This window comes from Theropithecus gelada, chromosome 18, assembly GCF_003255815.1.
Source record: "Theropithecus gelada isolate Dixy chromosome 18, Tgel_1.0, whole genome shotgun sequence".
Lineage (NCBI taxonomy): Eukaryota > Metazoa > Chordata > Mammalia > Primates > Cercopithecidae > Theropithecus > Theropithecus gelada.
The window spans coordinates 28,461,100-28,489,008 of record NC_037686.1 but is presented as its reverse complement, the minus strand read 5'-3'; the positions used below and the strand labels follow the sequence as shown (position 1 = coordinate 28,489,008).

General features: G+C 42.8%; 1 protein-coding gene across 3 annotated transcripts in view; it reads right to left on the bottom strand.

Moving 5' to 3' along the window:
• Positions 1 to 27,909, bottom strand: part of FHOD3 (formin homology 2 domain containing 3) — a 487,786-nt gene that overhangs the window by 270,501 nt on the left and 189,376 nt on the right. For all 3 annotated transcript variants that reach the window (XM_025365274.1, XM_025365275.1, XM_025365277.1), the window contains exon 4: positions 4,278 to 4,345. In XM_025365274.1, coding sequence (XP_025221059.1) covers positions 4,278 to 4,345 — 68 coding nt within the window. The remainder of the gene's footprint in view (positions 1 to 4,277; positions 4,346 to 27,909) is intronic.

Here is a 27,909-nt window from a genome sequence, read left to right as displayed (position 1 = left end):
CACCATTGGTTCACGAATGAACAACTGGGGCCTCTTCATCAATGTTAAAAACTTCAATATCCACTTCTTCCAGCTCACTGATGGACTCTGAAGATAAACATGCAAACAATTTTTGTATTTATAAAGAGGTCAGACATCACTTTCTTCTCACTTGACATACAGAATCCTTCAAAGTCACCACTTGTTCACCATCATCACTAAACACAGTCACAGGTTAGAGGTTGTGCCAGGCATGCACAGCTGTGTCTTTAGTCACTATGTTTCCAGTGTTGGCAGCAGTATATCCTTCATGCTAAACATCCTTCATGCTAAACTGCTTTTGAAAACTTCACTGCTGCTAGCATGCTGTTCAAAAAAAGTGTTTTTAACATTTATTCCTCATTGATCTAAGAATATCCTTTATTAATGGATCTAAGAATTGATTCCTCATTGATCTAAGAATATCCTAAATTAATGAAATTACATTTGAGGGAAAGTACATGGCCCAATCATTATTTTTTTGAGCACTTCAGCTGGAAGATGAACAGAACAGTCAAGGAAAACAAAAGTTTGCCATCATCATCTAGTCCAGCTTCCCTGAAGTGAGCACAAGCCCCCAGTACAAAATGTTTATGAAACTAATCAGAAAAGATGATATGGTGATCCATGGCTTTTTGTTAGCATAATAATGAAATGGTAAGAAATGCATTCCTTTGAAACAGTGAGGATGCATTTGCTTAGCACAGCAAAATTTCATTTATGTGTGCCTGCGACATTAGCACAGCCCAGCACGGTTATTCTGTCCTTGGCACCCGTAATTCCCATAGGAGCTATCTCCTCAGCTCTAGGCAGTGTCTTTCAGGGGCTGTAACCACAAACAGTAATGTTTTTCATTCACATTATAGACATGTTCTGGCATCAAATTTTCATCAGCAGTGACCCTGGCGAACTTGTCAATGAATTTCTCCACTGTTTTGTGGTCAGCAGAGCTTTATCACCACGAATCTTTAAAAATTGAATGTTGTGTCTTTTCTTAAATTTCTTCAATCACCCTGTTGAAAATATGCAGCTCCCTTCCATTTTCAGTTTATGATAGATCTTTGCTTGTTATGTGATCAGCATACCATTAAGTGGCATGTGTTCACTGCATCAATGATGGATCCACTCTACACACAATTGAGATCTTCACTTTTAGCTTCATGCAACGTTCTCCTATTTTTCAGTAACTTCTGCTCATTGCTTTCCGCACAGAACTTCAACATTTTATCCTTCTGTTTCTTCAGGTCATCTATGGTGATCATTCTAACACCATACCCTTCTGTAAGACAGTTCACACTTATACCACTGCCCAGTTTCTCCAACAGCTTCACGCTGTGCTATAGATAAACAGATATGACTTCTCGTTTTTATCACTGTTACCCAAGGAGGTATCTGCATGCCTTTTGGACATTTTCAACAATATCTTTATACCACAGAGCACAGAATAAGCAAACACACACAATGAGTAATATATATACGTCTTGGACCATGTGGGCATTGTGGGGAAACTCCCATTGGTGTGCCCAGCCTTCACACATGCCATTTTATTGCCCTTTGTGGGCATGCTTGCATGGAGGAATCTGGGCATGGGTGGAAAATATATATCACAGCTGAAAGCTGGCGGGAAGGTCTTTTTCCCTTGGGAATGCTGAATAAATCGTGTGTTGTGAGCCTGCACTTTGACTGTGGCCATCACATGAGATCAAGTGTGGAATCTTCTGCTTGTGGCATCATGTCAGGACTCAAAAGTTTTCAAATTTTGGAGCATTTCTAATGGATTTTCAAATTAGGGATCTCAACCTGTACAACAGGTAAGCACAGGATACTTTTAATGGTATTTGGTGGAACCCTAACTAGGGTGAGTGATCATTCTGAGAGGGCATCCCTGAGAGGGCATCCCTAGCAGGAAGATACCAGAAGGAAAACCAAGAAACATATAGAGTGGGTGTGGGGTAGCAAAACATTCTGGGATAGAAGTTGTAGGTCCAGGCCAGGCGTGGTAGATCACACCTATAATCGCAACACTTTGGGAGTCCTAGGTGGGTGAATCACCTGAGGTCAGGAGTTTGAGACTAGCCTGGCCAGTATGGTGAAACTCCATCTCTACTAAAAATATACACATTAGCCAAGCATGGTGGTAGATGCCTGTAATCCCAATTACTCAGGAGGCTGGGGCAGGAGAATCACTTGAACCTGGGAAGTGGAGGTTGCAATAAGCCAAGATCACACCATTTTACTCCAGCCTGGGTGACAGAGCAAGACTCCATCTCAATCAATCAGTCAATAAGTTGTAGGTCCAGGGCGAAGGTGTAGAACAGAAAGGGCATGCCTTACTTTTGGAGTACAACTTCAGGAGGAATTCAGGTTGTAGCCAAGGACAGAGAGGTGGGCAGCAGAGGCCAGATTAAGACGGACTTCCATGTTATGCTGAGAAATTCAGATGTAACCCAGAAGGCAGCATGGAACCAAGAAGACAGTAACTCCCTCTGTTGGGAAGCTAAGAATGGACTGAGTTAGGGAGGACCAAACACACACAGCACCATTAATAGATGCTGCAATTTTCCAGGAGTGAACCAAGGCAGACCTCTAAACCCCGAGGCATTTCTGAGGTATGCAGCGTGGTGAAGCAAGGGTGCACCAGGTTCAAACCCATGGCTGTTGGAAGAAAACAAAGAGGACTTGTCTCCAGAAATGTCAACACACAGAAGGGACTCTGTGGTATGACTGAACACAGTGAAGTAAGAATGTGACAAGAATGTGTGGATGGGACAGATATGGGGCCTGTCCTTTTGCCTATTCCCTCTCAAACAGGTAGAAATCCACTCTGGCTCTCACTGACAACTATCACTGACAAAGATAATCTTTTAAGGATGTAGATGAGACGGGAACTGAAAAGAAGTAGAATGTAAACTAGAATCCAAAATCCTAACAGAAGGAGAACAATGAACCTAGACAGACGCAAGCTCAATGCAAAGGCCATCTTCTCCACGAATCCATCTCCTGAGACGCAAACTCAATGCAAAGGCCATCTTCTCCGCGAATCCATCTCCTGACCCTGCCCTCACACGGCTGATCATCTTGGATATTGTCTGCACATCTGTCCTAGTCCTCTTCATTACGCTGGTGACTTTCTCAGAGGAGGAATGAAGGGAAGGCTTAGGAGGCAAGGATACTATGGAATCTAAGACAGATTTGCACAGGTACACAAGGGGGCATAGCCACAATAGCATGGTTTATAACAGCAGAACACTGGACATTAACCAAACCATCTGCCAATAGAAGAATGAACAAAACAACTTATGTTTTATTCATCCAATGCAATCCTCAATCAGAGCTACATCAGCTATGCCTACACCTATCCCATTCTCAGTAAGCAGAAGTAGGATATATGCAACATGATCACATATGTATACAGTTCATACAAAAGAATATCACATATTGTTGGTTAACATTTACCATTAGGAAACACGCATGTGGGGGTAGGGTGGAAAGAGGTTGGTTAGGATGAGGGAGCAGAACACAGGTCTTCAGTTATACCTCGAATAGGCTTTGCACACGTATGTTTACTGCAGCACTATTCACAATAGCAAAGACTTGGAACCAACCCAGATGCCCATCAATGATAGACTGGATAAAGAAAATGTGGCACATATACACCATGGAATACTATGCAGCCATAAAAAAGAATGTCATGTCCTTGGCAAGGACATGGATGAAGCTGGAAACCATCATTCTCAGCAAACACAGGACGAAAAAACCAAACACCACATGTTCTCACTCGTAAGTGAGAGTTGAACAATGAGAACACATGGACACAGGGAGGGGAACATCACACACCAGGGCTTGTCAGTGGGTGGGAGTCTCGGGGAGGGATAGCATTAGGAAAAATACCTAATGTAGATGATGGGTTGATGGGTGCAGCAAACCACTGTGGCACATGTATACCTGTGTAACAAACCTGCACATTCTGTACATGTACCCCAGAACTTAAAGTGTAATAATGAAAAAAAAAAACCACTAGAAGTAAATATGGAAAAATATGTGATAAAGTTGCCTTTACTTTTAATTATGTTTGAAATATTTGACATGATAAAAATTACCAACTGATATTATGACCTAATTTATATTATAATCTAAAGATAAATATTGTAATCTAAATTTGTCCTTCCTTTTCATAATAAGTACAGGTAGAAGCTTGCCTGTATCTAATTTCACAGCAATGTAAAAGCAGGTAAGTACTTATCTTTTTTCCTACTTACCTGAAATATCTGCTTCAGGGAGAAAAGGGCCCTTCTCAAATCTCGTCCACTGGAGTTGTATAGTTTTTCTGAAATAAAGAATATAACATATAAATTAATTAAACTGACTCAATTGACAGTGAAAACACAGACAGGATATGAATGATAACAAAACTACCCCTGGAAAGGTAATGAAAGCCAATTCATTTCACTCAGGATACAGACCTTATCCCCAACCAGAAGGAGAATGTTGCATATACATACCTGGTGTGTGACAGGTGGCACGAAAGAATGTGTGGATGGGACAGATTTTGGGCCCGCCCTTTTGTCTATTCCCTCTCAAACAGGTAGAAATCTACTCTGGCTATCACTGACAACTATCACCTAGAATTTTCACCCTCATCTTCCATCCTTCTTCTCTCCAGATCTCTATTTCCAGCTGTTTGCAGACTCTATTTTCCAGTTTATAGACTATTTCCACTTGATGGCCAACTATACCCAGAAAAATCCATGCAGCTGGAACAGAATCCATCCTTCTACCTTATGCCTCCCTTGCCTTACAGGCCCTGTACCCCGATGTTTTCTGCATCTCCTGTTTCTAGGGTGTGCTGGCTGCCTTGAGCACTCCTCAGGTCCTAGAGTTCCCTAGGCAGCACAGGAGACCCAAGGGCAGCATGGTATCTCTATGGACTAGCTGGCTCCTTCTAGGTGCATGAGGGCCTCTGGGCAGGAAGGCAGCCTTAGCTCTGCCTGGGCCTCAGTTCTCACTCATGTTCAAGGATGGTCCCGGCCATGGGCAAGGCAGATGAAAGATCCCAGTCTTAGAATTCTCCGGCTGAAGACTTGGGCTGACTTCCATAAGCCCACTGTTGAGCAGTCACGTTTCAAATATACGAGTTAGACCAGGCCTCATGAAGAAGGAGGTGAGCTAAACACAGGGCCCATCCTCCAGAGGTCACCACACAGCTGGAGAGACAGACTAGTATGCCACAGTTACTAGCTGGTCAGAGTGATGGCGCTGCAAGGTGCTGAAGACACACAAGAGGGAGTCCTGCTCTGGTATATAGGACACCAGGGAGCACAGATCCTGCTCAGCCTCCCAGCACCCACACTTGATCCTGATCCAGGTGGCTCAGGTGTGCATAGGGTTGCATTCCTAGCCCCCAATGCCAGACTTTTCCAATAGAATCACACAATGCAGATTTACTGAGCACCTGCTGGGCACAGTTCTAGGCACTAGGATACCACAGTGAAGAACGGAATTATCAGGAGCAAAGGTTAAGTAATCAGACTGCCTGCATTCCAAACCTGGTATCACCACTTACTAGCTATGTGACCTTGAACAAAACACTTTACGTCTCTAAGCCTTGGATTCTCCATCTGTAAAATGGGAACAGAGAATGTTAAAGGAAAATGGGTTCTGTGTTAAATTAAGCATGTATATTATGGAGTGGAATGCAAAACACCATTTAAAATGCTTAGATAGAATAAAAGCATTCAAAGCAACGTCACACTGTTGGCCAGCCACCTTGGACTTCAATTCTAGCCTAAAGGGATACAGGACAGAGCCACATTCCCCCTCTTGTGCAAGTGGCATGGAATAAATGGCCCCACAAGAATTTGCAGACATCTAGTGACAGAAAGGATATGCTGATTTTTCAGTGGCCCAGGAAGTGGATAGGCCCCCATCTGAGAGAGATTTGAAAGGACACAGTTAGGTAAAGCTCAGTGTTTGCTTGGCAGTCATTTCTTCAAAGGCCTCCCTACCAGACATATTGCCTCTGGCAAAGAACACAAGAGTCCTGTGGACACTCCCACTTGATGACATCACTTCCCCGTTTAAACTCTTCAGTGGCTGCCCACTGCAGCCAGAAAGAAATCCAAAATCCTTTGCATGGTCTGCCAAGCCCTCGGTCACACAGCCCCCTCCTTTGCTGTATTACAGACACTGTGGTTTTCTGTTACATTCTGGGGCAGTCCAGGCTCCTCCAAACTCACAACTTAATACATATTGCTGCTAAGTGGCAGGGGCAAGATGCTGTGGGGTGGGAGTCTGGGGACGGTAAGTGACTCCAAAGATTCCCTGTTGTTTGACCACTATGGAATCTACCACCTCTAAACACAATATGCAGCCCACAAACACTTGCTCATTATGAGTTCTGATTAAGAGAAAAACGCATCACCTTCCTAAAAAGTAGGAGCCTAGAAAGCTCCAGAGGAATCAACCATCCCCAATCTGAACATCTAATTCATCTCTCATTCTAAGAAACAAGGCCCTGGTGACTCTCAGGCTGACCTCTAAACAGTTTGTGTGGCCTCAACATATGAGTAATAAATAGAGTAAGTTTCCCACTGCATCACGCCTGGAGTAGAACACTGGTCTCTGGGGAGATCTCACTTCTTCCAGCTTTCACAGCTAACATCTGAGAATCCCCAAATCCCAGAGAAACAGACTTTGTTTTCTGCCAATACTACTTCTAATAAATAAGAATAAAACTATCAAGTGAAAGCATGGGCCATGTGTACCCCCAAAGAAGTGGACCAGATTGATCCTATCCAGGAAGAACATCAGTAGAAAAGAGTCAATTCCAGGTAACTCTTAAGGCAATAGGCTGCCAGGCACTGTGGCTTAGGCCTGTGATCCCAGCACTTTGGGAGGCCGAGGCAGGCGGATCACTTGAGGTCAGGAGTTCAAGACTAGTCTGGCCAACATGGTGAAACCCTGTCTCTATTAAAAATACAAAAATTAGCCAGGCCTGGTGGCACAGGCCTGTAATCCCAGCTCCTTGGGAAGCTGAGATGGGAGAATCTCGTGAATGTGGGAGGTGGGGATTGCAGTGAGCTGAGATCACATCACTGCACTCCAGCCTAGGTGACAGGGCAAGAACCTGTCTCAAAACAAAAACAAAACAAAAAAAAACAGCAACAGGCTTGCATTAGACCTTCTTACTTGTCAGCAGATGACAAGCAGAAATATGTCATAAGTAGACTCAAAATATCACAGTTAAAGTCTCCTTTAGTTACTAGTGACATATTATCATTTCTGATTCATCTAAATGAAGATCATCATTAGTTGTGTTCTGATCGTTAAGGTTTTACTACTTGGTGCTGTAGTCAAAATAATCAGTTTTTAAAATACAAATTAAATATTAGTAGAAAAAAATCAGCTGAGAATGACTGCTAATATTTTGTTGAAGATTTCTGCATTTACAGTCATAAGTAACACTGGTTTATAGTTTCTTTTCTTACAATGGTGTTGATATTGAGACAGTGCTAATCTCGTGAGTTGAGAGTACTCCTTCTGCTTTCAGAAAGGATTTGTTTAGATTTTGTGTTATTTATTCAATTTCTTCATTAATATAGGGCTATTCTGATTATCTCTTTCTTCTTCAATAAAGTTTGTTAATTTGTGTCTTTCAAGGAATTTGTCCATTTAAGTTGTTAAATGTATGGGCATAAAGTTGTTCATATACTCTATCATCCTTTTATTAACTGTAGCAATGTCCTTTTATACCTGGAATTGGCAATTTGTGTCTTCTATTTTACTCGATCAGTCTGACTAGAAATTTATCAATTTTATTTTAGCCTTTTTCGAGTATCAGCTATCGATTTCATTAGAGGTTTTTTCCCACTGTTCTTCTGATTTCTATTTCATTATTTTCTTTCTTCTGTTTGCTTTGAGTTTAGTTTGTTCTTCTAGCTTCTTCAGGTAGAAATTTAAATGATTTGAGAACCGTCTTGTTTCTAATAGAAGTATTTAATGCTATAAGTTCATCTCTAAGTACTGCTTCAGCTGCTTCCTGTAAATTTTGATATATTGTGTTTTCATTTTCATTTATTTGAAAATTTTATTGATATTGAATTCAGGGGGAATAACTTAGCCTCGTGATTATTTTTTTGACCCATGATTTATTAAAGTGTATAGTTTCCAAATATTTAGAGATGTTCCAGATATCTTTCTGTTACTAATTTCTAATTTAATTTCTTTGTGGTCAGAACATATACTTTATCAAATCTTTTAGATTTATTAAGGCTTATTTTATGGCCCAGAATATGGCTTATCCTGGTGAATGTCTCATGCACACTTTAAAAGAACATGTATTCTGCTGTTATTGAGTGGCTGTTCTATAAATATCAAATACCCACTAGATCAAATTTAATAATAGTGGTGTCCAGGTCTTCTATATTCTTACAGACTTTCCATTTACTTGTTCCATAGATAGTGTGAAAGGAGAGTTGAAGTCTCCAACTATTATAGTGGATTTGTATATTTCCTATTTCATCTGTATGAGTTCCTGCTTTAGGTGCTTTGAAGTTCTCTTGTTAGGTATGCTTACATTTGGGATTGTTGTGGCTTCTTGGTGTATTGACCTTTTATTGCTATGTAATCTCTCTCTTCATCCCTGTCAATATTCCTTGTTTTAAAGTCTACTTTTCTGATATGAATATGGCCATCTTGGGTTAGTGAATGGTGTATCTTTTTCCATCCTTTTATTTTTAACCTATCTATGTAGAATTTCTTAAGAGATATACTTGCATCTGGCTTATATGCAATCTGACCATTGTCTTCTAATTGCTATGCATTCACTGCATTTTTCACCTCTATGACATCACAACTTACTCTTCAGTGGCACTAGAACTAAAGACCTCAGGGAGGTTCTGACGTCATCTCGAACTCTTTGACAAAAAGCATTCTTCTACAAATGCCAAAGATATCTCCCAGTGGTGCCAAAAACCCCTCCTCGTTTTTGCCAAGTGTCATTTAATTAAAATAAACTACGATTTCTAATTGAGGAGTAAGTACTCTTCATTCCAAATATCTTTAATTTTCAAAACAAAACCTTTACAGTCATTTGTTTAAATTGTCTATTTCAAAGAAAACTGAGTAAGAAAATATGTAGTACTGTTCCCAAATAATGATTTTGTTGTTTTAAGCAAGAGAATTCTCACTACAGACTTAAGAGATTCACAAATGTTAATGTAGTTTTGTTTTTCAATATTGAAGCTCAAAAGAACAGCTAATCTATATGAAAATATTATCTATTTTGGCTGAAACGTCCCTTAAAATGCTTTTCTTTTTAATTCCCTACGGTATAAAGTACAAGACAAGGTCTCGATCAGAAATCCTACCATGTGCCATCTGTTACATTGTAACTTTTTAAAATCCTTCATACAAATGGCTGGCAGTGATATTTCATTTTTTTGACAGATACCTTCTCCTGAGCTACTGCCAACCTTTGATATTTATAAGCATTCAATATTTTAACAAATGTTATTCATTAGTCTCTATATCACATGAGAGCAATACTAGAGTCATCATTATGAAATAAAAATAACAAAATATTTATTTAAAGGAATATTACTCTGGAGTACCGTCTTTGGAAAGACAATTCCATAATACATTCTCTCTCTACAAAGAACAATACTGTGGTGTAAAATGAAATCATAGTGCTTTATTGAAACTCAAAGTTGCGTGTTATGTTTAAAACAATGGTACCAAAAGGCCTCTCTGCCTAACCTATCTTACTCTGTTGATTCATAACATACATTTTAAGAGACACCTCAGTCTACCTAGAGGCTTAGGAAGGATTAAGACGCAAGGATGTTTGTAAATGACATATAATTTGTCATTTTACAAAAGGTACAATTTCTGCTGGTAGAAGAGAATCCAGCAGGCATTTCACTATGTCAGACATCATGCCCAAACCAGCAACTTTGATGTGACAGCCCTTTGATGTGGTTCAAGAGAGGCCCACACAGGCCAAAGGAGAAGCACTTCCTCCCACAACCCAGTCCTGGGTTCCTTGCTGCAGGATTAACAATGCCATGGGAGGTGTCGTCTGGAGCTTTATCTTCGGGTAACATTCCAAGTTCAAGAAACGAGGCATTCCATTTGTGTTGCATCCAAGTTTCACCACACAGAAACTTCACCAAGGCTGTGCAGGCCTCTCCTTCAGCTGAGATTAGAATGTGAAGGGCTCACCCAGGAACGGTACCTGGCCTGCCAGATTCCCAAGGATATTCTTTACATCACTGTTGGATCCATATCCTATGGAACTCCAATCACCACTTCTGTAGAAGCAGCCTGTCTATGTGGATTCAGGTATTTTCAGTCTGGGTTACATAGGTGTGTGCAGGGATTCCTCGAGGTAGAATGACTGACAGATGTCATGCTCCCTAGTTCTGCAATCCAGTTCTCTACACTGCAGGCTGTGCTCGCTGTGTGGGTCTCCCACATGTATATGTGTGTCTGTGTGTGTGCAGATGCATGTGCACATATGACTTCAATCTGTGGTTGGCACAACCTAGTTGCAGGTCCACTGACCCTCCAGCCACCTGCAATACACTGTATAGACTGTCCTAACAGCTCCTGAATCTCACAGAAAGGAATTCAAGTGTGCCCACTGCCTGAAAATCAGGCAAAGCAAAATGAAGTAGATTCCACATGTGGTGCAGAAGGGGACTGGAGACTACCCTAAGCCAGCAGGAAGGCAGCTGCAGAGGCTTCACCTATATATGAATCTCAAACTTTTCCCATGAGCTCGCAGAGATTCTCCTTGCTCCTCTTTGCTCACCTTGGCCATGATCACATGTCAGTGAGGGTGGTACGGCTCCAATCAGGGGAGGTTGCAGGCGAACAGATGGTTCCTGCCATCCCAGACTCAGCTGGAGAGCTCTAAATCAGAGCATCAAGGAAAAAGAGGTGCCTGAGCAACCAAGAGATTACACGTGAGTCCCCTCCCGGTGAATGTCAAAAAAGCATAAAAAGGCCGGGCACAGTGGCTCACACCTGTAATCCCAGCACTTTGGGAGGCCAGGGCCAGCAGATCACTTGAGCCAAGAAATCTGAGACTAGACTGAGCAACCTGGCGAAATCCTGCCTCTACAAAAAAACAGAAACAAAAACAAAAAAACCAAAAATTAGCCAGATGTGGTGGCTTGCGCCTATAGTCCCAGCTACTCGGGAGGTTGAGTGGGAGGACTGCTTGAACTCAGGCAGTCAAGGCTGCAGTGAGCCGTGATCATGCCACTGTACTTCAGCCTTGGTGACACAGCCGAGGTGACAGGGCTGTCACATCAAAGTTGCTGGTTTGGGCATGATGTCTGACATAGTGAAATGTCTACTGGATCATATTCTACCAGCAGAAATTGTATTTCTTTCTCAAAAAAAAAAAAAAAAAAAAAGTTTAACTGTAAAACTCAAAGCAGAAATGTGGAGCTGAGATCAAACTGGAGTCATTAATATTTGCCTTTCTCCTGAAGCTCTGGGACTGCCAGGTGGGAGGTGTGCAAAGAGGTCCCCCGAGCACAGCCCCAAGGGCTGGCCAGTAGCCAATGAGAGCTAAGGCTGCAGAAGGTCCTGGGGAAGTAGTGCTGACTGCTGATTCCAGCAGCTGGGGAGAAGCTGGGGGCAGGCTGATTATACGTCCCTTACTTTTAGGTTAAGTACAGCTTGCGTTTGGCCAATAAATAAATGAAGAAATATATGCATTTATTCTCCCACCACTTCCAAATTAAATCTGCCTGGGGTATAATCATTTGGGTAGCATTAGCCTTTGAGTAAATGCAATTAGAAGCCTATCTTTGGTAACGACAAGAAGGTGTAATCAGAACATTATTTGTGGAAGTCTTTGGAACTGCCCCTCTATCCTTTCTTGCCATGTTTTTTGCCGTTTAAAATGAACTATGTCCCTTTAATAGTTGCAATCATGTATTATACTGTAAACTAGCTTGTAATAACAAGAGTAGAGGGCAAAGCATAGGAGACCCCTGGGGACCATTCCTGCCTTGCCTCAAAACCCCTGTGTGGCCCACAAAGATGGTGCTGAAAAGTACAGCCAAAGGGGTGCTATGTTCCCTGTTCAGCCAAGAGCACAATGAAGAAAACTTCAGTGTGTGGGGAAAGAAAGACCAGAACATTAATTAGAAGGGCCCAGTGAGAAAAATGAGAACCAATTTACATCAGTGAAAGAATATATAGGGGAAGGAACCAAAATCCCCTTTGAGAAGGGAAGTAGGGGAGTGAAAGATACATCTACAGTATCATGCTTTGGGGCCTACAAAAATCGCTGACTATGAGACTAATAATTACAGCACACGCTTCTCTCATCAGGTGTCAAACACATTAACCAAGCTCCCAGTGGGAAAACCTGGACCAGGGCCCCAGAGCCTCTCCTCTGCTCAGGAGAGACAATAACTCTCCTTTTTCCCCTGGGCTGCTGCAAAGTATACCACATTTCAAGAGGAGATTTATTCATAGGCGCAACGTCCGGGCCTACATTGAAAGTCTGTTGGCAGCAGCTACTGACGATACAACCATCATGGTTTTTCAGGTGCAGCCATGAGAAATTAGCTCCTTATCTGCCAGGCATTCAGCTGTGTGCCATCTGCTCTTCAGACACCAGTCAGAGAGAGCCAGGAAGCACACAACCCAAGTTACTATCAGCACTAAGTGAGGCAAGAGAATTGGACTCTAGACCTTCTCATCAACTCAAATGTGCCACATGACAAACGAATCCCCAGGAAGCATGGCTGATTTCAACCTACAGCCTCACTCCATTATTACCTGCTGATGTTTTAAAGAGAAAATGTGGCATTGTGAAAACTTTATTTTACAGTGAAAAAACTGCTTGGTCAGACTTTGAAAATCTTATTTTCCAGTGATTTTGAAGCTTGTTGGAGTTATGGCCTCCATATACAAGCTGTAAAAAAAAAAAAAAAAAAAAAAAAAAAAGTTCAGATACACAAGATTTTAATACATTTTCAGGGATATGGATGCCCAGAAACTTCTTGTGGTCTTTCAGGACATTCTATGAACTGCAGGGTAAAAATCATTGATCTAATCCAACATCTTCATTGAACAGGTGAAGAAATGTAGGCAGAGAGGTGCCATAGATGCTGGCCCCAGAGCTGGGACTGGAGGCTCAAGGAAATGCGGAAGAGTAACTGAAAATGGCTAACAGAAATTGAACTGGCTATATGATGTGATTGTACAATAAAAATAAGGTAAACAACCGAGCCACTAAAACTCACTCACATCCTAGCCATGACATTTATGCCACCGTGTAAATTCAGAGACAAAACACACACATGCCAAAGCAAAGGCTTTGCTTTTGAGAAATCTGACTCATCCCTTTTGTCTGTGGGGATGACTGTGAGTAGTGGAGGCTTGAGGTACCCCCCAGTTAGCCGGAGGATGAGGAGGCTACATGTGAACAATGACAAGGTCATGAGAGCTGGTAAGACATAAGACTGCTTAAGAACTTATTGAAATCCCAATTCCCTTGGATTACAATCACATTTTAAATACTTATGAGTACATAAACCCTACAATAGTCTTAATGATTATCTACTAAGTAGGTGCTATGCTGAGCATGAGGTTATAATTGTAAATGAAGACAGTCTCAGTCGTTGGTTTATCAGTTGTAACAAATGTACCACATTCATGCAAGATTTTGCTAATGGGAAATTGGGGGAGGTTGAGGGGATATATGGGAACAAATTTTTGCCCAATATTTTTTTCCGTAAAATTTGGCCTATTTGGGGAAACAGACATGTCCACAAACCACGGCAATGTCATGTGAGAAGGTGATGGTAACACTAAGGGTTCCCAGAGGAAGAAGTGGCAGAACCCGTGAGCCTGGGGCTGGAGAGTGGAGGTTCGGATGAGGTGACATGGAACAAAATGAACCACAGTGAGAAATGCTGTGCAAAGAGGGAAATGGAGGAAGAGAAAATAGTGTCCGCAGCATCTAATATTTCAATAAATGATTTAAGTTTTAAGACCACGTGGAGGACTGGAAAGAACACGGGAGGGTCAGATATCATCCAGATTCCCAACTCCCTCAACATCTGGCCTGGTCACAGCTTTACAGGTTAGCCAAACCCAAGAACATTCTGGAGTCTTGCATTCTGTAAATAGGCCCAGCCTCCCAAACACACAGCCCTACTCTACCGTGTTAATTTGGACACACTGTCAAAGAAGATGTGAAAATCATATCCATATTCATAAATGCCAAAACTTCAAAGCATCCAAGATGCCCCCCCCAAAGTAGGTGAAGATACACAAACTAGTACATCTATACAATTGAGTGTTTATTATTCATCAATAAAAAGAAATGAGTTGTCAAGCCACAAAAAGACAAAGAAGAAATGTAAATGCATGCTGATAAGTGAAAGAAGCCAGTCTGAAAAAGGCTACATACTACACATACATAGTCAACTCCATGACATTTTGTAAGTAGCATAACCGTGGAGACTGTAACAAGATCAGTGGTTGCCTGGGGTTTGGAGGCAGGAGGGAAGGATGAACAAATGGTCCACAGGGGATTGTTTGGGCAGTGAAACTCTTATTCTGTATGATACTGTAATGGCGGATAGTACCATTATACATTTGTCAAAACCCACAGAATATACACCATAAAGAGTGAACTCTAATGTAAACTATGGACTGCACTTAATAACTATCTACCAATATTGGTTTATCAGTTGTAACAAATGTATCACATTCATGCAAGATGTTACTAATGGGAAATTGGGGAAGGTTGAGGGGGTATATGGGAACAAATTTTTGCCCAATATTTTTTTTCTGTAAAATTTAAACTACTCTTCCCCAAAATGAAGTCTGCTTAAAAAATTATGTCCAAAGGCAAGCCCACAGGAAGTGGGAGAGCCCCCAGGCTCACGGAGAGCACAACTCTTTACAACCCCTTCTGCAAACACATGCAGCCCCAGGCCTGGGACTTGGCATTTTCTGCCATGAATCATTGCTCATCTGTTCATGCACACTTCTGTGATCTCCCCAGACCAGGGCCAGCTCTCATCCACAGTGGTTTCCCTCCAGCCCCTGGCAGTGTCTGGCTGGGGTAGGTGCTTGGTGTTCGTGACTGATGGGCAAGTGCATGTGTTCTAAGGCCTGGGTTAACCCGGGATTCCATAGATGAGTTTCAGACACATCTGTGTCGACTCTGAGTTCCTAAAGGGAAGGGCACAAGTAATTTTTAGGACATTGGACATTCCAGATGCTTCTTTGTCACCTTCAGCAGGCAATCCTAACTTCTCCTGTCTTTCCTTCTTTCAAACAATCACTGACCATTTATTCTGCAACAAGGGCTATGCCAGACAGGAGAGTAAAATGATGCATGGGACAGAGCACAAGTTTCCAGGAAGCTTAGAGTTGGCGGAGAAGATGATTTGTTAACAATGAGGACAGCCCAGTATTGCAGGAGCTGGAACCCAGAAAGGTGCCAAACAAAGGAGCCCTCCCCACTTATTGTAGGAGGCAAATGGCCTCAAAGAGCTACTCACCAAGAGGGTGCAAAAGACTTTAAGTCATAAAATTATGTATGTGGTTGCTTGGCTGTCATAACCATCTGCTGAGCCCCACCCAGCTCCACACCCATTTGGGTCTGGTTACCTTGGGACCCACTAGCCCCATCCTCCTCATCTTCACTGAGGAAGAAAGCCCAAGCAAAGCCATTTATACCTCTATTCTGAATTAGTTCATAGGAAACTATTTTTCCCTCTGAATTGGAGGGAGTGGGTCAGCTTTGGGGCCCCAGCAAAGTCCACCTCCATTTGCTCCCATCTTTGCAATTCCAAAATTGTCCCTTTGTGGAAGCAAAAGGGCCCAAGTCAGCTGATGAAGGCCACTTAATAGATCCAAATGCTGTTTCAAACCTGCCATTTTCCCTCCCACAATCAAAGAATGGTAGAGAGTAAAGGGTCCTCGGAGACCTCCCTCTGCAGAGAAGTTGAACTGCTCACCCAAGCCATGGAAGACCTGTGCACAGGTGCCCGGGGGAGGCAGCGCCGGGATGCTGCTCCTCTAAAAAGGCTGCTGACCTAGGTAATCAGATCAGTGGCATCTCAAACGCTGTACAACTGCCTCGAGGCAGCCAGCAGTGTGAAAAACAGGTGACCAGGGATTTACTTCCGGTCTCCCTCTTCGGTCTCTATCTCAGGGATGTCTCTCTGGGCCCTGAAAATGGCTTGGCCAACCACCCTCCTCCCTTCTCCCTCTCTTTCTTTCTACATTTCTTTCTTTCTTTGTTCTCTTCTCACATAATTAGGGATCTGGAGAACCTTAAGGTATTTTCTTTAGTGATGGACTTTTATAATTCTTTTTCTTAATATCCATATTAAGTTGAAATATTTGAATTACATATTTTCTCAAGACTCATGTATTCCTTTTTCTAGTTCTATTTTTAACATTATTTATTTTTTGAGAGAGGGTCTCACTCTGTCACCCAGGCTGGAGTGTGGTAGTATGAACATGGCTCACTGCAGCCTCCACCTCCCGGGCTCGAGTGATCCTCCCACTTTAGCGTCCCAAGTAGCTGGGACCACAGATGTCCACCACCATGCCTGGCTAATTTTTAAATTTTCTGTAGAGACAGGATCTCGCTACGTTGCCAGGCTACTCTCAAACCACTTGGTTTGTGTTGTGATTACAGGAGTGAGCCGCCGCACCCATCCTGGTTCTCTTTTAAAAACAACAAACAGCACACACCCCTGAGTTGGTTTTGTTTGTGAACAGGGCATCCCTCTCCTGAGATGGCCATGGTGCAATGGCTGTCACTGCCCTGCAGCTGGCCCTACTCACCCCCTACTGGCAGGGCACAAAAAGAAAGGAGGCTTCCTAAACAAACAAACCCATTCTCTCGCACTCTTCTAGAAGCATCCAGGGCTCCTGGTAGCATCCACAGGAAACCATCCCTTCCAGTTGTGAGGAAGGTGTGAGGCCCACCTCTCTGGGGAGAACATTTAGGAGACAAAAACCACCCTAGCACAAGGGCTGGAAACCACAACCACGTACCACACAGCCAGCCCCACACAGCAAAAACTACTTAGCCCTCTTATGGAGGCACCCACTGCAGCCAGGACTGATCCAGTGTTGGCCTCTACTAAGCATCCCATTCTCCAATCTCAGCTCAAACGACCTGCCACCCTCGGCCTCTGACCCTGTCTCCCACCTGCTCTTGGAGGGGGGGTGCATTTTCTCCACTTCACCTATGGCACCAGCTGTCAAAGTCCTCACCCTGACACCGTACCTGTGCCTGTTTTGCACTTTGACTTCAGGAACCATTGTGCCATGGCCTTGGACAATACCACCATCCAGACTCCTAAACTCATATTTGCATTTCAGAAGAAATTCCTCTCTGCACCTCAGTTTTCTGATCAGTAAAACAGGATTTAAAATACACATTCCAACATTCTGAAGCCATGTGATGACGAACATGATCACGTTGGAAATGCATCTGGCACAAGCTAGGTACTCAGTAAAGACTACTTTTCTTTCTCTCTTCAGCCCCTAAGGCCTCAATGACATTTCCAAAAAATACCTAATGCCCTCCACACAGTGAATAGTCAGTCCCTTCCTGGGCACTGCACTCAGGGTTACGGCATGCCTCCTGTCATCTGTCAGGTCTTCCTAACCAGGTGGTGAGACAGGCTCCCGAGCTCAGACAGCCCCAGCTGGGCCCTGGGGGTCCCTCTCCAAGGCACAATCACCCCCCCAAAGAGAGTACCTCTTCCTTCCTGGGGTCAATGCCTGTTGACAGGGAAGATGTTCACCCTCTCTGCCCTAAACACTTTGAGAAAAAAGAAATGAGTATCTACTCCTTGGAGAGGAGATAAGGATCATTAGCTGGGGTCAAAAGGGAACAACCCAGCATCAATCATGTCACGGTGCAGAGATGGTAAAACTCAGCAGTTCACCTGCCCCACCCCATGGGGCCAGGGTTCTTCCTTTAAATATTCTTCAAGATGGAAACAGTCACAAATCTATGGCAAGTATCCTATAAAGCAAAGAAAATTGCATCAGAAAAAAGAATGGGTATTTCAAACAACTGTTTTGATGGGAGTTTATTCAGTAACGAATGGGGAAAAGAACAACAGGAAAAGAATGCATAGTGGCATTTTTACAAGTTTGGTACAGCTTAAAGTGGTTTTGTCTCATAACAAATTCACACCTAGCCTAAGGTTTGTACACATTAAACGGACAAGCTGCGTGCGGATCCTCCATGGCCTCCTGACACTTTCCTCTGTATTTACTTCCAGGCTGTGTGTCCTATGGTAAGGAGGGCTAAGCCAAGAGTGACATGCAGTTCCAGCAAGTTGTCTCAGTGAAAACAAAAAAAAAAATGCAAAAAAATACATAAGGTCTCTTCCCCTTTGTTGTGACAGTTTGGTGAGTCCAACACATTTGAGGACCTCACTAGGAAACAATGTGGATGTAGCTTCAAAGTTCTGCCAGACTTCAATTGCAGAAAAGAAAGAGAACCTGGGGTTAGAACCTCAGCTAAATAAGTATTTTTGAGCCTAATACCTAACCAGAGTATATTTCCTGATGAAACTGACCATTTCCCTCTGTCATCTCCCATGGAATAACAGAGTTACAGAAGGGCCCATACAGAGAAGTGGGCAGGGTGCAGTGGGAGGACCACCAGCAACAGGCTCAGGGTACAGTGGGGTGACCATAGCTCAGGCACTTACTGCCTGTGTGCTTTTGGGCAAGAACCTTAATATCTCTGGGCAACGTTTTGCATGTTACAGTGTTAGAATGGCTAACCATAAAAAGAATGGTCATACAAGCTTATGGAGAACCTGGAACAACTGGAACCTCATGCTCTGCTGGTGGGATGTGAGATGCTGTAACTTCTCTAGAAAGCAGTTTGATGGTTGCTTATCAAGTGAAATATACACCTACTGTTTGACCCAGCAATTCTACTTCTGGGACTTTTCCCAAGAAAAATGAAAATTTACACACACAAAAACATTTCACCAAGATTCAAGGAGGCTTTATTCAGAATGATTTTTAGAAACACCCTACTGGAAACAACTGTCCATCAGTTGGCAAACAGATAAACAAACTGTGGTACATTCATACAAGAGTGCACTAATCAGCAATACAGACTACTGACACATGCAGCCCAGATGAATTCTAACAATATTATGCTAAATGAAATAAGCCAGACACAAAAGAACAGACACTGCATGATTCCATTCATATGAAGTTTTAGAAAAGACAAATCTGATCTATAGTGACAAAGCAGACCAGTGCTTGCATAGATTGGGAATAGCAGAGATTGATAGGGAAAATGCATGAAGGAACCTATGTGAAAATATTTTTTGTCTTGCTTGAGATAGAGTATATAGCTGTCAAAAGTTGAACTGGATTTAAAATGTGTGCATTTTATTGAATGTTAATTATTCCTCAATAAGGTTGACAAAAGGAAGGTTGATTCTAGAGGGTCTATAATTCAGTTTTAGTTCTAATTCTTAAATATTGACCTTAAATAACTTAAATATTGACCTTCAATAACTTCCTAGATAATACCATTCATAAGATGTTATACAAACTTACAAAGGGATCACTATAAAACATTTTTTGGGCTGGGCACAGTGGCACACGCCTTTAGTCCCAGCTACTCAGGAGGTTGAGTTTGGAGAATGGCTTGAGCCCAGGAGATTGAGGCTGCAGTAAGCTATAATGCACTACTGCACTCCAGGCTGGGAGACAGAGCAAGACCCTGTTTCAAGAAAAAAAACAAAAACATAAACATTCTATGAATATAACGCAACACAAAAATCATTACTGACCATGAATGCATTGAGATAGAGTACAGATAACGTGAGCTGGTGACACAAAAACTGAACACCAAATGTAACCCCCGTGTGTTGTGATTGGGAGAGGAGAAGCCAGTTGGGGCCAAAGTGGTGAATGTAAACAGAACCATCCAGGAGAGAGCCAGTGCTGCACTCAGTGGCCAATGGGAAAATGGAGGAAGTTCTGTTGTGTTCACTACCAGCTGCTAAGTATACAAAGATGAGCAAAAAATGTGGTGGTGTTGAGGAACTTAGAGTCTAACAGGAAAGACAGAGTCCCAGGTAGATACGCGCAGCCTAAAGCAGGTATTTAGTTATTATTTATTTATAGGTATTTTTTATTATGAGTTAGTTATTCAGGTGAATAAAGGCAGGTGCAGTTTTCCAGGCTGAGGGAACACATACAGTAGACACCAAAGAGTGAGACAGCCTGGCATTGCTGGGAACCTTTGCGGTCCTATGATGGGCAGCATCATTTCTTTCCTCTGCATGAGACACAGGCTGACTCCTGGAATAGTTAATAATCACCCTCATGGTAGGTTGGCTCAGCAATGCTTTCCTGATGTTTCCTCAACCAACGCAATGTTGCCCATTATGTATCATGCTCTGTGCTAGGTTTCAGGTTCATCTAGCATGTGGTGTCTTGACATGATAATGCCACTTGTCACCAAAAGGAAGAACACCAAGGGTGCTCTTCTCACAAGCTCCACTGGTACTCCATTGGGGTCTACTTGTTTCACCTGAGTCAGTTCACAGAGAAAACTGCTGGGGCAGCCCCTGGACTTTCATAGAATGGCAGGGAGCAGGGGCTGGGAGCTACTAAGAGAAACCACTACAGACCCTAAGGGTGGGCGCATGCTCACAGGCTTGCTGGCACACATGTTCACCCTCCCTCCCTCCCTTTCTGAGTGGCTTCATCAATTCACACTGAGGTCTAAGCCAAGGGAGCCTTTGCAAGAAAGACTCACAACCACAGGCCACTGACAGGAGAAGACAAGCAAAAGAGCACACCATTCTAACACCATGATCACCATGGATCCCAGCAGGCTCATCACTGCCTGCTGGAAGAACTATTTCAGGCAGGGAACGGGAACCAACCTCTGACTGCTACATGATAAGAGCCGGGACACATATGGGTGGGAAAGGGGAGCTTAAGTTGCATTCACAAGAGATGAAGTTCTTGTTGGCCGTGAAGACCTACCACCCACCCACCCCCAAATGCTCAAGCAGCAGCCCCCACACCCCGACTCCTTCCCAGGTCATTGTGGAGCAGAGAGAAGCATGTGATCACCAGGAATGAGGGTGGCTTGACCACACCCTCTGTGCGGGCCACAATCTTGGTGGCAACTCAGCTGCAGAACCCTGAGGGTGGGGGGCACAGTAACAGACCAGGAACAGGAAGCCAGCCGGGACGGTGCCTTCGCTGCCCCAGTGAGTTCTCCCTTAGGCTTCCCCTTCCTCTGCACACACCAGAGCCACAGGCATGGAAAATGTCCTCAGTAATCTTTGTGGTCCGACAGCAGGGCCCCAGCCTTCACCACACCCCCCGGGGGGCTGGAGCTTTTCCTGTGTCTACATATGGCCTCAGGAAGAGACATGCACACCCGTCATTATACCATACTTAGAGGCTCCCTCAAACATCGACTGCAGAGAAAGGTGCCATTAGGACTAAACCAAGCACAGAAACTGTTGCTTTGCTTTGCAAGAAAGCAGAGTTTTGTTTTTTCCTAGTCTGAAAACTATGATGAGGCCTGTTTTTATATTCTCATTGAGACTTAAGGCTACCAGATTTTTAGTTTTATTTCACCATTTAATACCATATTTAGAGAATATTTAAGCAAAGTCATCCTAAGTCAGAGAAGCACCTTTAGCATCTCCATGAATCAAATAGGAATTTCTAGAGCAGCTCCTCCCTGGCCAGCCTTGTACGTGGCATGGAAGAGACAGAGAAGGAGTCCAGGCACATCCTACCTTCAACTGCAAAGCAGGTCATCGAAGGTTCGGGCTACACATTTTCTGAGACATATATTAAAAGAACTAGACAATTGAACAGAAAAAGATGTCAAGAAGTCAACAAAAGGGAACCAACAAGTGGCACAGGTTGCCTAGATGAAGGAGCCCTCACATCTAAGAATTATCCACAGCTGGGACTGTCACATAGGATTTTTAAATAGTCTAGCATAATAGTTGATGTATGTGATATCTTTAATCATCTCACACTTGAATGTGTACAGCAATCACCTGGGGAACTTGACAAGAACAGATTTTGTTTCAGCAGATCTAGGGTAGGGCCTGGGATTCTGCATTTCTACCAGACTCACAGTTGGTGCCCCCATGGCTGGCAAATGGTCCTGGGAGGACGCTCAGAGAACCACTGGCCTCGGGGCATGTAGTTAACACCTGCAGTGCTTGAAGGGGTGGCCAGTTTGAATGTGAAGGAGTTCATGCCAGGGGTGGCTATTACATGTGCTTCTAAGCCTGCTATCAACATCTGCTCCAGAGGGCTCATTAACCAGCATCAGAGATAACAAAATGCTTCTCCAATGGCGAAATGTACGGCATTCAAGATATGTCATTGGCCAGAAAGGTTGCAGAGGCACATCCAACCTTTAACGACAATTAATCTCTCTGCACCAGTTCTTCATATGAAAATGGGTTAATATAAAACCTACCCTGTTCATGTGAGAATACTTGGTAATGTGTTTTACTAGCATTAATTATGGTTTTGTTCACCTTGGAATAAAACATAAAGAGCCAGCGGAGTGCAGACTCCTCTGACATATACATGTTCTTCAATATCCAGTAGATGGATATAGACAGCAATACACAAAAACATAGTGGGCTAGCAAGAGTAAAGAGTGGGTGGGATCTTAGTACCACTTCTCCTTTCCCTCCTTGGTTCCAGGACAGTGGTTGGCTGTGCTGAGTAGAGCATCTGGCTGAGCCCGACTGGTTGCCTGGGAGCTTTGCCATCCATCTGTCAGTGCCAGCCAACACTGATCCTGTCTCTCCATCAGCCACCCTTTTCTGCTGGCTTAGTCCTGGGCTCAGGACATACCATAAGACCTGGGTCATTTCCAGATTATGTTACAAAGTAGAATCTTTGTGACTGGCCTTCGAACACCAGAGGTCAAACCATCTGGCAAAATTCACCAAAATCCCAAATTCTTCCAGTCCTCCTATTCACAAAGCAGTCTTCCTGGCTGCTCCAGAGCCAGGATGGGGAGCCTTGGAGCTGCACTTGAAGTGAAATTCCATCTCTCTTCCCAGTATTCTGAGCCCACGCATGCATGGGACTGGTTAGCTCAGAAAAGATTTCATCACGGCCCTTGGCTATCATTTTTAACTGCAGTTGAGTCATGCATTGTAAACCTGGCAGGTAGTCTACAACATTCTTGTTCTCTCTGTCTGTCTGTCTGTCTGTCTCTTTCTCTCTCTCTCTCTCTCTCTCTCTCTGTGTGTGTGTGTGTGTGTGTGTGTGTGTGTGTGTGTGTTCGTTCACAGGATGATCTCGGAATAGACTCAATTCCATTCAAGTCAAACAAACATTTACTGGACTCCACGAAGTGTGACAGAAAGATAAAAGGCTTACTGCTCTCTGGGTTTGCAAACTAGTGTGAAAGCAATTACACAAAGCATAAGACAGGACAAACCAAAAAGTCCTGGTGACTCTGCTTTGGAGACCCACAGCAGAGGAACCACAGGGTCTGCATCAGTTGCTCAGGGTAGAACCCTGTGGCCAGCCTTCTTGCCTCTCCCTACTATACCCCCAGTCTCATCTGGCAAGGAATCCCACATCCAACCCTTTATTACCACTGTCCTGGTACGCTCCTGGCCTAAGCAATCATCCCTCAGTGGGGGTCATGCAGTGGCCTCCTCCCTGGTCACCCTGCTTCTCCCCTCATCCTCCAGATCCTTCTGGGTGAGACTTCCTGGCTATGTAAAATCTCAGATGTGCACCCAAATATACACTCTTCTTTCAGAAGCACTTGACTGTTTTTTTCTCATAGCACTTATAATTATCACACTGTGTATTTTACTGATTTACCTTATGTGCTGTCTCCCCCACTGAAATGTAGGCTACACAAAAACAGGGATTTGCGTCTGCTTTACACACTGCTGTGTCCCCAGGACCTTACACAGTGACTGACACATAATAGGTAGAGTGAATGAAAGAACCAGTACCCTCCCCCTCCTTCCCTGTTCCTCTTATCTTATGAATAGGGTGTTTGAAGTCTGTTTCCGCCACCTTCTTTTTTTACAATTTGAGAGCATGAAATACTTTTCAGGATCTTTAAGACATAAGGTGTCAGACATACACACCTTCTGCCTAATTCCTTAAAACTCTAACCCATAACAAGCTCCCTTCACATCATTGTTCAGAGTTGAGGAAACATGAATTAATTTGTTCTCACTTTCAACTAGATCAACTAGATTAACAGCAGAAGTCACAGTTTCAGAAAGACTGCCTCTGATTCAACAGTGCAAAGACTTTTTTTTTTTTTTTAAGTGGGTAGGAGGCAAAGGAATGTCTTTTAAAATGTCAGCCATGAGAGAAAAATACCTTTGTCTTTGATAGTTCATACAAAAATTGTGTTTAGCCTACTTCCAACATTAATTACCATGGTAATAAAAGTCAAATTTTTGTCATTTGCATTTTATTTCAAGGTGATATGCTATCTCAAAATATGAAGAGAGAAAAATGTCTGCGTGGTATCTGTCCATGGTACCAATGGAACCCAATGTCCCCGTTTTCAGAACCAAGTGAGAAAACTGTTGCAACCGACTTGGGTGAGGAGGGGGTGAAAAGAGAAAGAGGGAAGAAGGGAAGGCGGTGACTGCTGCCCTGAAAAAAAAAAAAAAAAAGGGAGTTTTCTGCCTTTTCCCCAGGCCCCCTTTACAGCAACTTAAGGAAATTTTGCAATCCCACTAGAAGGACCATATGGTAATACTCCCTTTCTTTTCATTGTCTTCTCCCAAACCCTGCAGTCTTAGGGAGAGTTTTGGCTCACTTGAAGAGCTTGGTCCAAAAGGAGGCCTTTCAAGAGTAGATTATAGCCGCCTGCAGAAATTCCTGAGGCAATTTACTAAGAAAAGAGATGCAAAGAACAAACACAGAAAGCAACAATGACTCCACCGCTCCCCTCCTTCCTTTAGTCCTGTTGCTTTTCTCCTTCAGTGAAAGAGAAAAGCTGAGGGAAATTAAGGTTTATTTCCAACACCAGCTGAAGAATGCCTTAAAAGCTTCTTTTAAAATGAGTTATGCTCTTTAAAGGGGCGGGGGGAACACCTCCCAATATGCCCAGCCTGGCCTACAGCACTGCATAAGAAAACTGTGGTTGGAAATGGCTTGAGTTTCCAGAGAACATGAATGCTTTCTTAATGCTATGAAGAAGGAAGGGCTCAAGACAAGGGAAAAGCTCCTGGAATCCCCATCTGGAGACAAAAGCAAGAAGAATGTGGAGGCAACTCATGATGTGGTGATGAACCTTAATTGAGATCATTACTGAAGCCTGCAATGAACACGCAATACAAATCATTTACTAATATTGAGGTTGGTCTATTCTACTGCATCAGGCTGCTACATAGAATAAATTAAGGACCAAATGCTATTTGCTGGCTACAATTAGTTTTGTACATAATATCTTAGTGACAACAGTGGGCAATATGACTAAAGTTACTTTCCTGCTTTTCTAGAGCCTTACAGAAACTGCAAACCTCCAGAACAAAGCTTAAAAAACTGTAAGTGGAAAAGGCCTTTGAATAACTAAAATATTTGTCAATGTCAATAATGCCCTTGAAGGTGTAGGCAAGAGCCTCATGTTGCATATTCCTAGGCCAGAAGGACTGAAACTGAGTTTGCATTCCCTCTTCTGGGTGGACCTTTCAGCTACCCCCAATTTCCCACTAGGGAAACCTTAGATGGATACTGGACAATGGCCTTTTCCCTGTATGTGTGCAAATATTTCTGTATAGATTCAAATCTAATTTTGTCCATGATTCTAATGTGCCTGGGGAATGGATGCTCCAACACAGCAAATGAAAAGCAGCAGACGAGGCAAGGTGTGAGATGGGCATGGCAGGGGCCCCTAGAGCAGCACTGAGGAGGAAAAGGCATGTGGACACCAGACCTCAGAACTGGCTGAGGCTAAGGGATAAACCGTCTTATATGGGGCTATCAAGGGCCACTGCATAGAACCAGGCCGGTTTGCAGAAAGTGCATTTGCCTAAACCCAGTTTGCAGAATTAATTTACTTGTTTCTTTTTACAATGCACAAAATCTCAGCAATTTGGCTGGCTGTAATTAACAGCTAGTTCTCCCTAGTTCTGGGTGGCCAGTATTTAGAAATGGTTGATTTGTTTCTGATTCTGCCTCCTGAAGCTGCAGCTGAGGAAGAACTGTGGGAAGAACAGGTTGCAGGAGGAGGGACCCTTTTCTCAGGGAAAATGCGGGGCAGGGCATCAGTGCCAGCCTACCCGGGCAGTAGCATGGAGGGTAAAGCAGAATGGGATGTGTCAGTTCATGTTACACACTTATGGATCTACTGATTACAGACATTCCCTCCTGACATAAGCTTTCTCCAAACAAAGAAATATATCTAATATATTCATTCTACATTGTCAAAGAGTTCTTAATATATGTCTAAGAATAATGGCTATTCATGTTCATCATATATTAATATATTCCTTTAGAATATATACATATACTTTATAGTATATATTTCCTAAAATGGCCCTGAGCAACTGAATATTCCTTAAATGATACTATTAGGACAAACGAAAGGTAACTACAATGTGGCAGAAATTTTCAAAAGCTGTAAACTTATGACACTACCAACATAGATGGCTACACAATTTTAAGCAAGCAAGGAAATCTGGACAACTGATCACTGGACAAAAAGGATGAGAGCTCCACTGTACTGCAGCTCACTCTGGGACCTGGGTTTACCCCGATGACACATAAAGGGTTGTATTACGGATAGGTTCAGTGTTCTTTAACAAACAAAAAGGCAATGTATAGTACCTGTCAGATTTATACCCAAACCAGATAAAATTCTTTAAAATTTTTCATATTTAAGGGAAAATCTTTCATTTTCTTGAGCATTATTTTATGCATATGGCTCATTCCCATCTCTGTAAAACAGAGGTTACCTAGTTTATCTGTAATACGTGTGAACAACTGAACAAAACGAAGACACACAGCAATGACCACTGGAAAGGGACACACAGGAAGTGAAGAGATGCAAAAGAACATGGCATGCTTGTTATTTGCACTTGACTACCTGAAGTTGATAAAAGTCCATCAAACCTTGTCTTTATATATGTTAATATAAGCTATATTTAGAATTCTCTCTTTGATATTTATACTTTGGGTGGAGGGAGAAGAAAATAAGAATTCAAGTCTTAGTCTAGAAGACCAGAATAACAAAATATCTTCCATAGTCTGAAGGAGTCAAGGGGCGGAGGTGGGGGGTATTGGGGTGGGTAGCAAGAGTTAAGGGTGGGAGATTACCAGGAGTAACTTGGTTGGACTAATGGGTAACAAAAAGGAGAAGAGAGGATAAATGTAACAGAAAGCCACCAAGCAATTTTAAGTAGAGATGTGGGATACAATCCAATGTACCTTTTAGAATGATCACTCTGGCTACATTCAATGTGGAGACCATTTGGAGGGATTCAAGGTCCTTGATAAATATCTGTTAAGTGGACAGAAGGAGGCAGACCTGTTTAAGGAGAGGCTACATTCGCAGGGGGAGTGGGGATGGTTAATGAGTACAAAAAAAAATAGAAATAATGAATAAGATCTGGTATTTCATAGCACAACAAGGGGACTATAGTCAATAATAATTGTACATTTAAAAATAACTAGAAGAGTATGATTGGATTGTTTATAACACAAAGGATAGATGGTTGAGGTGATAGATACCCCATTTACCGTGATGTGATTATTATACATTGTATGCCTGTATCAAAATATCCCATGTATACCCCATAAATATATACCCCTACTGTGTACTCATAAAAATTAAAAATCATTTTAAAA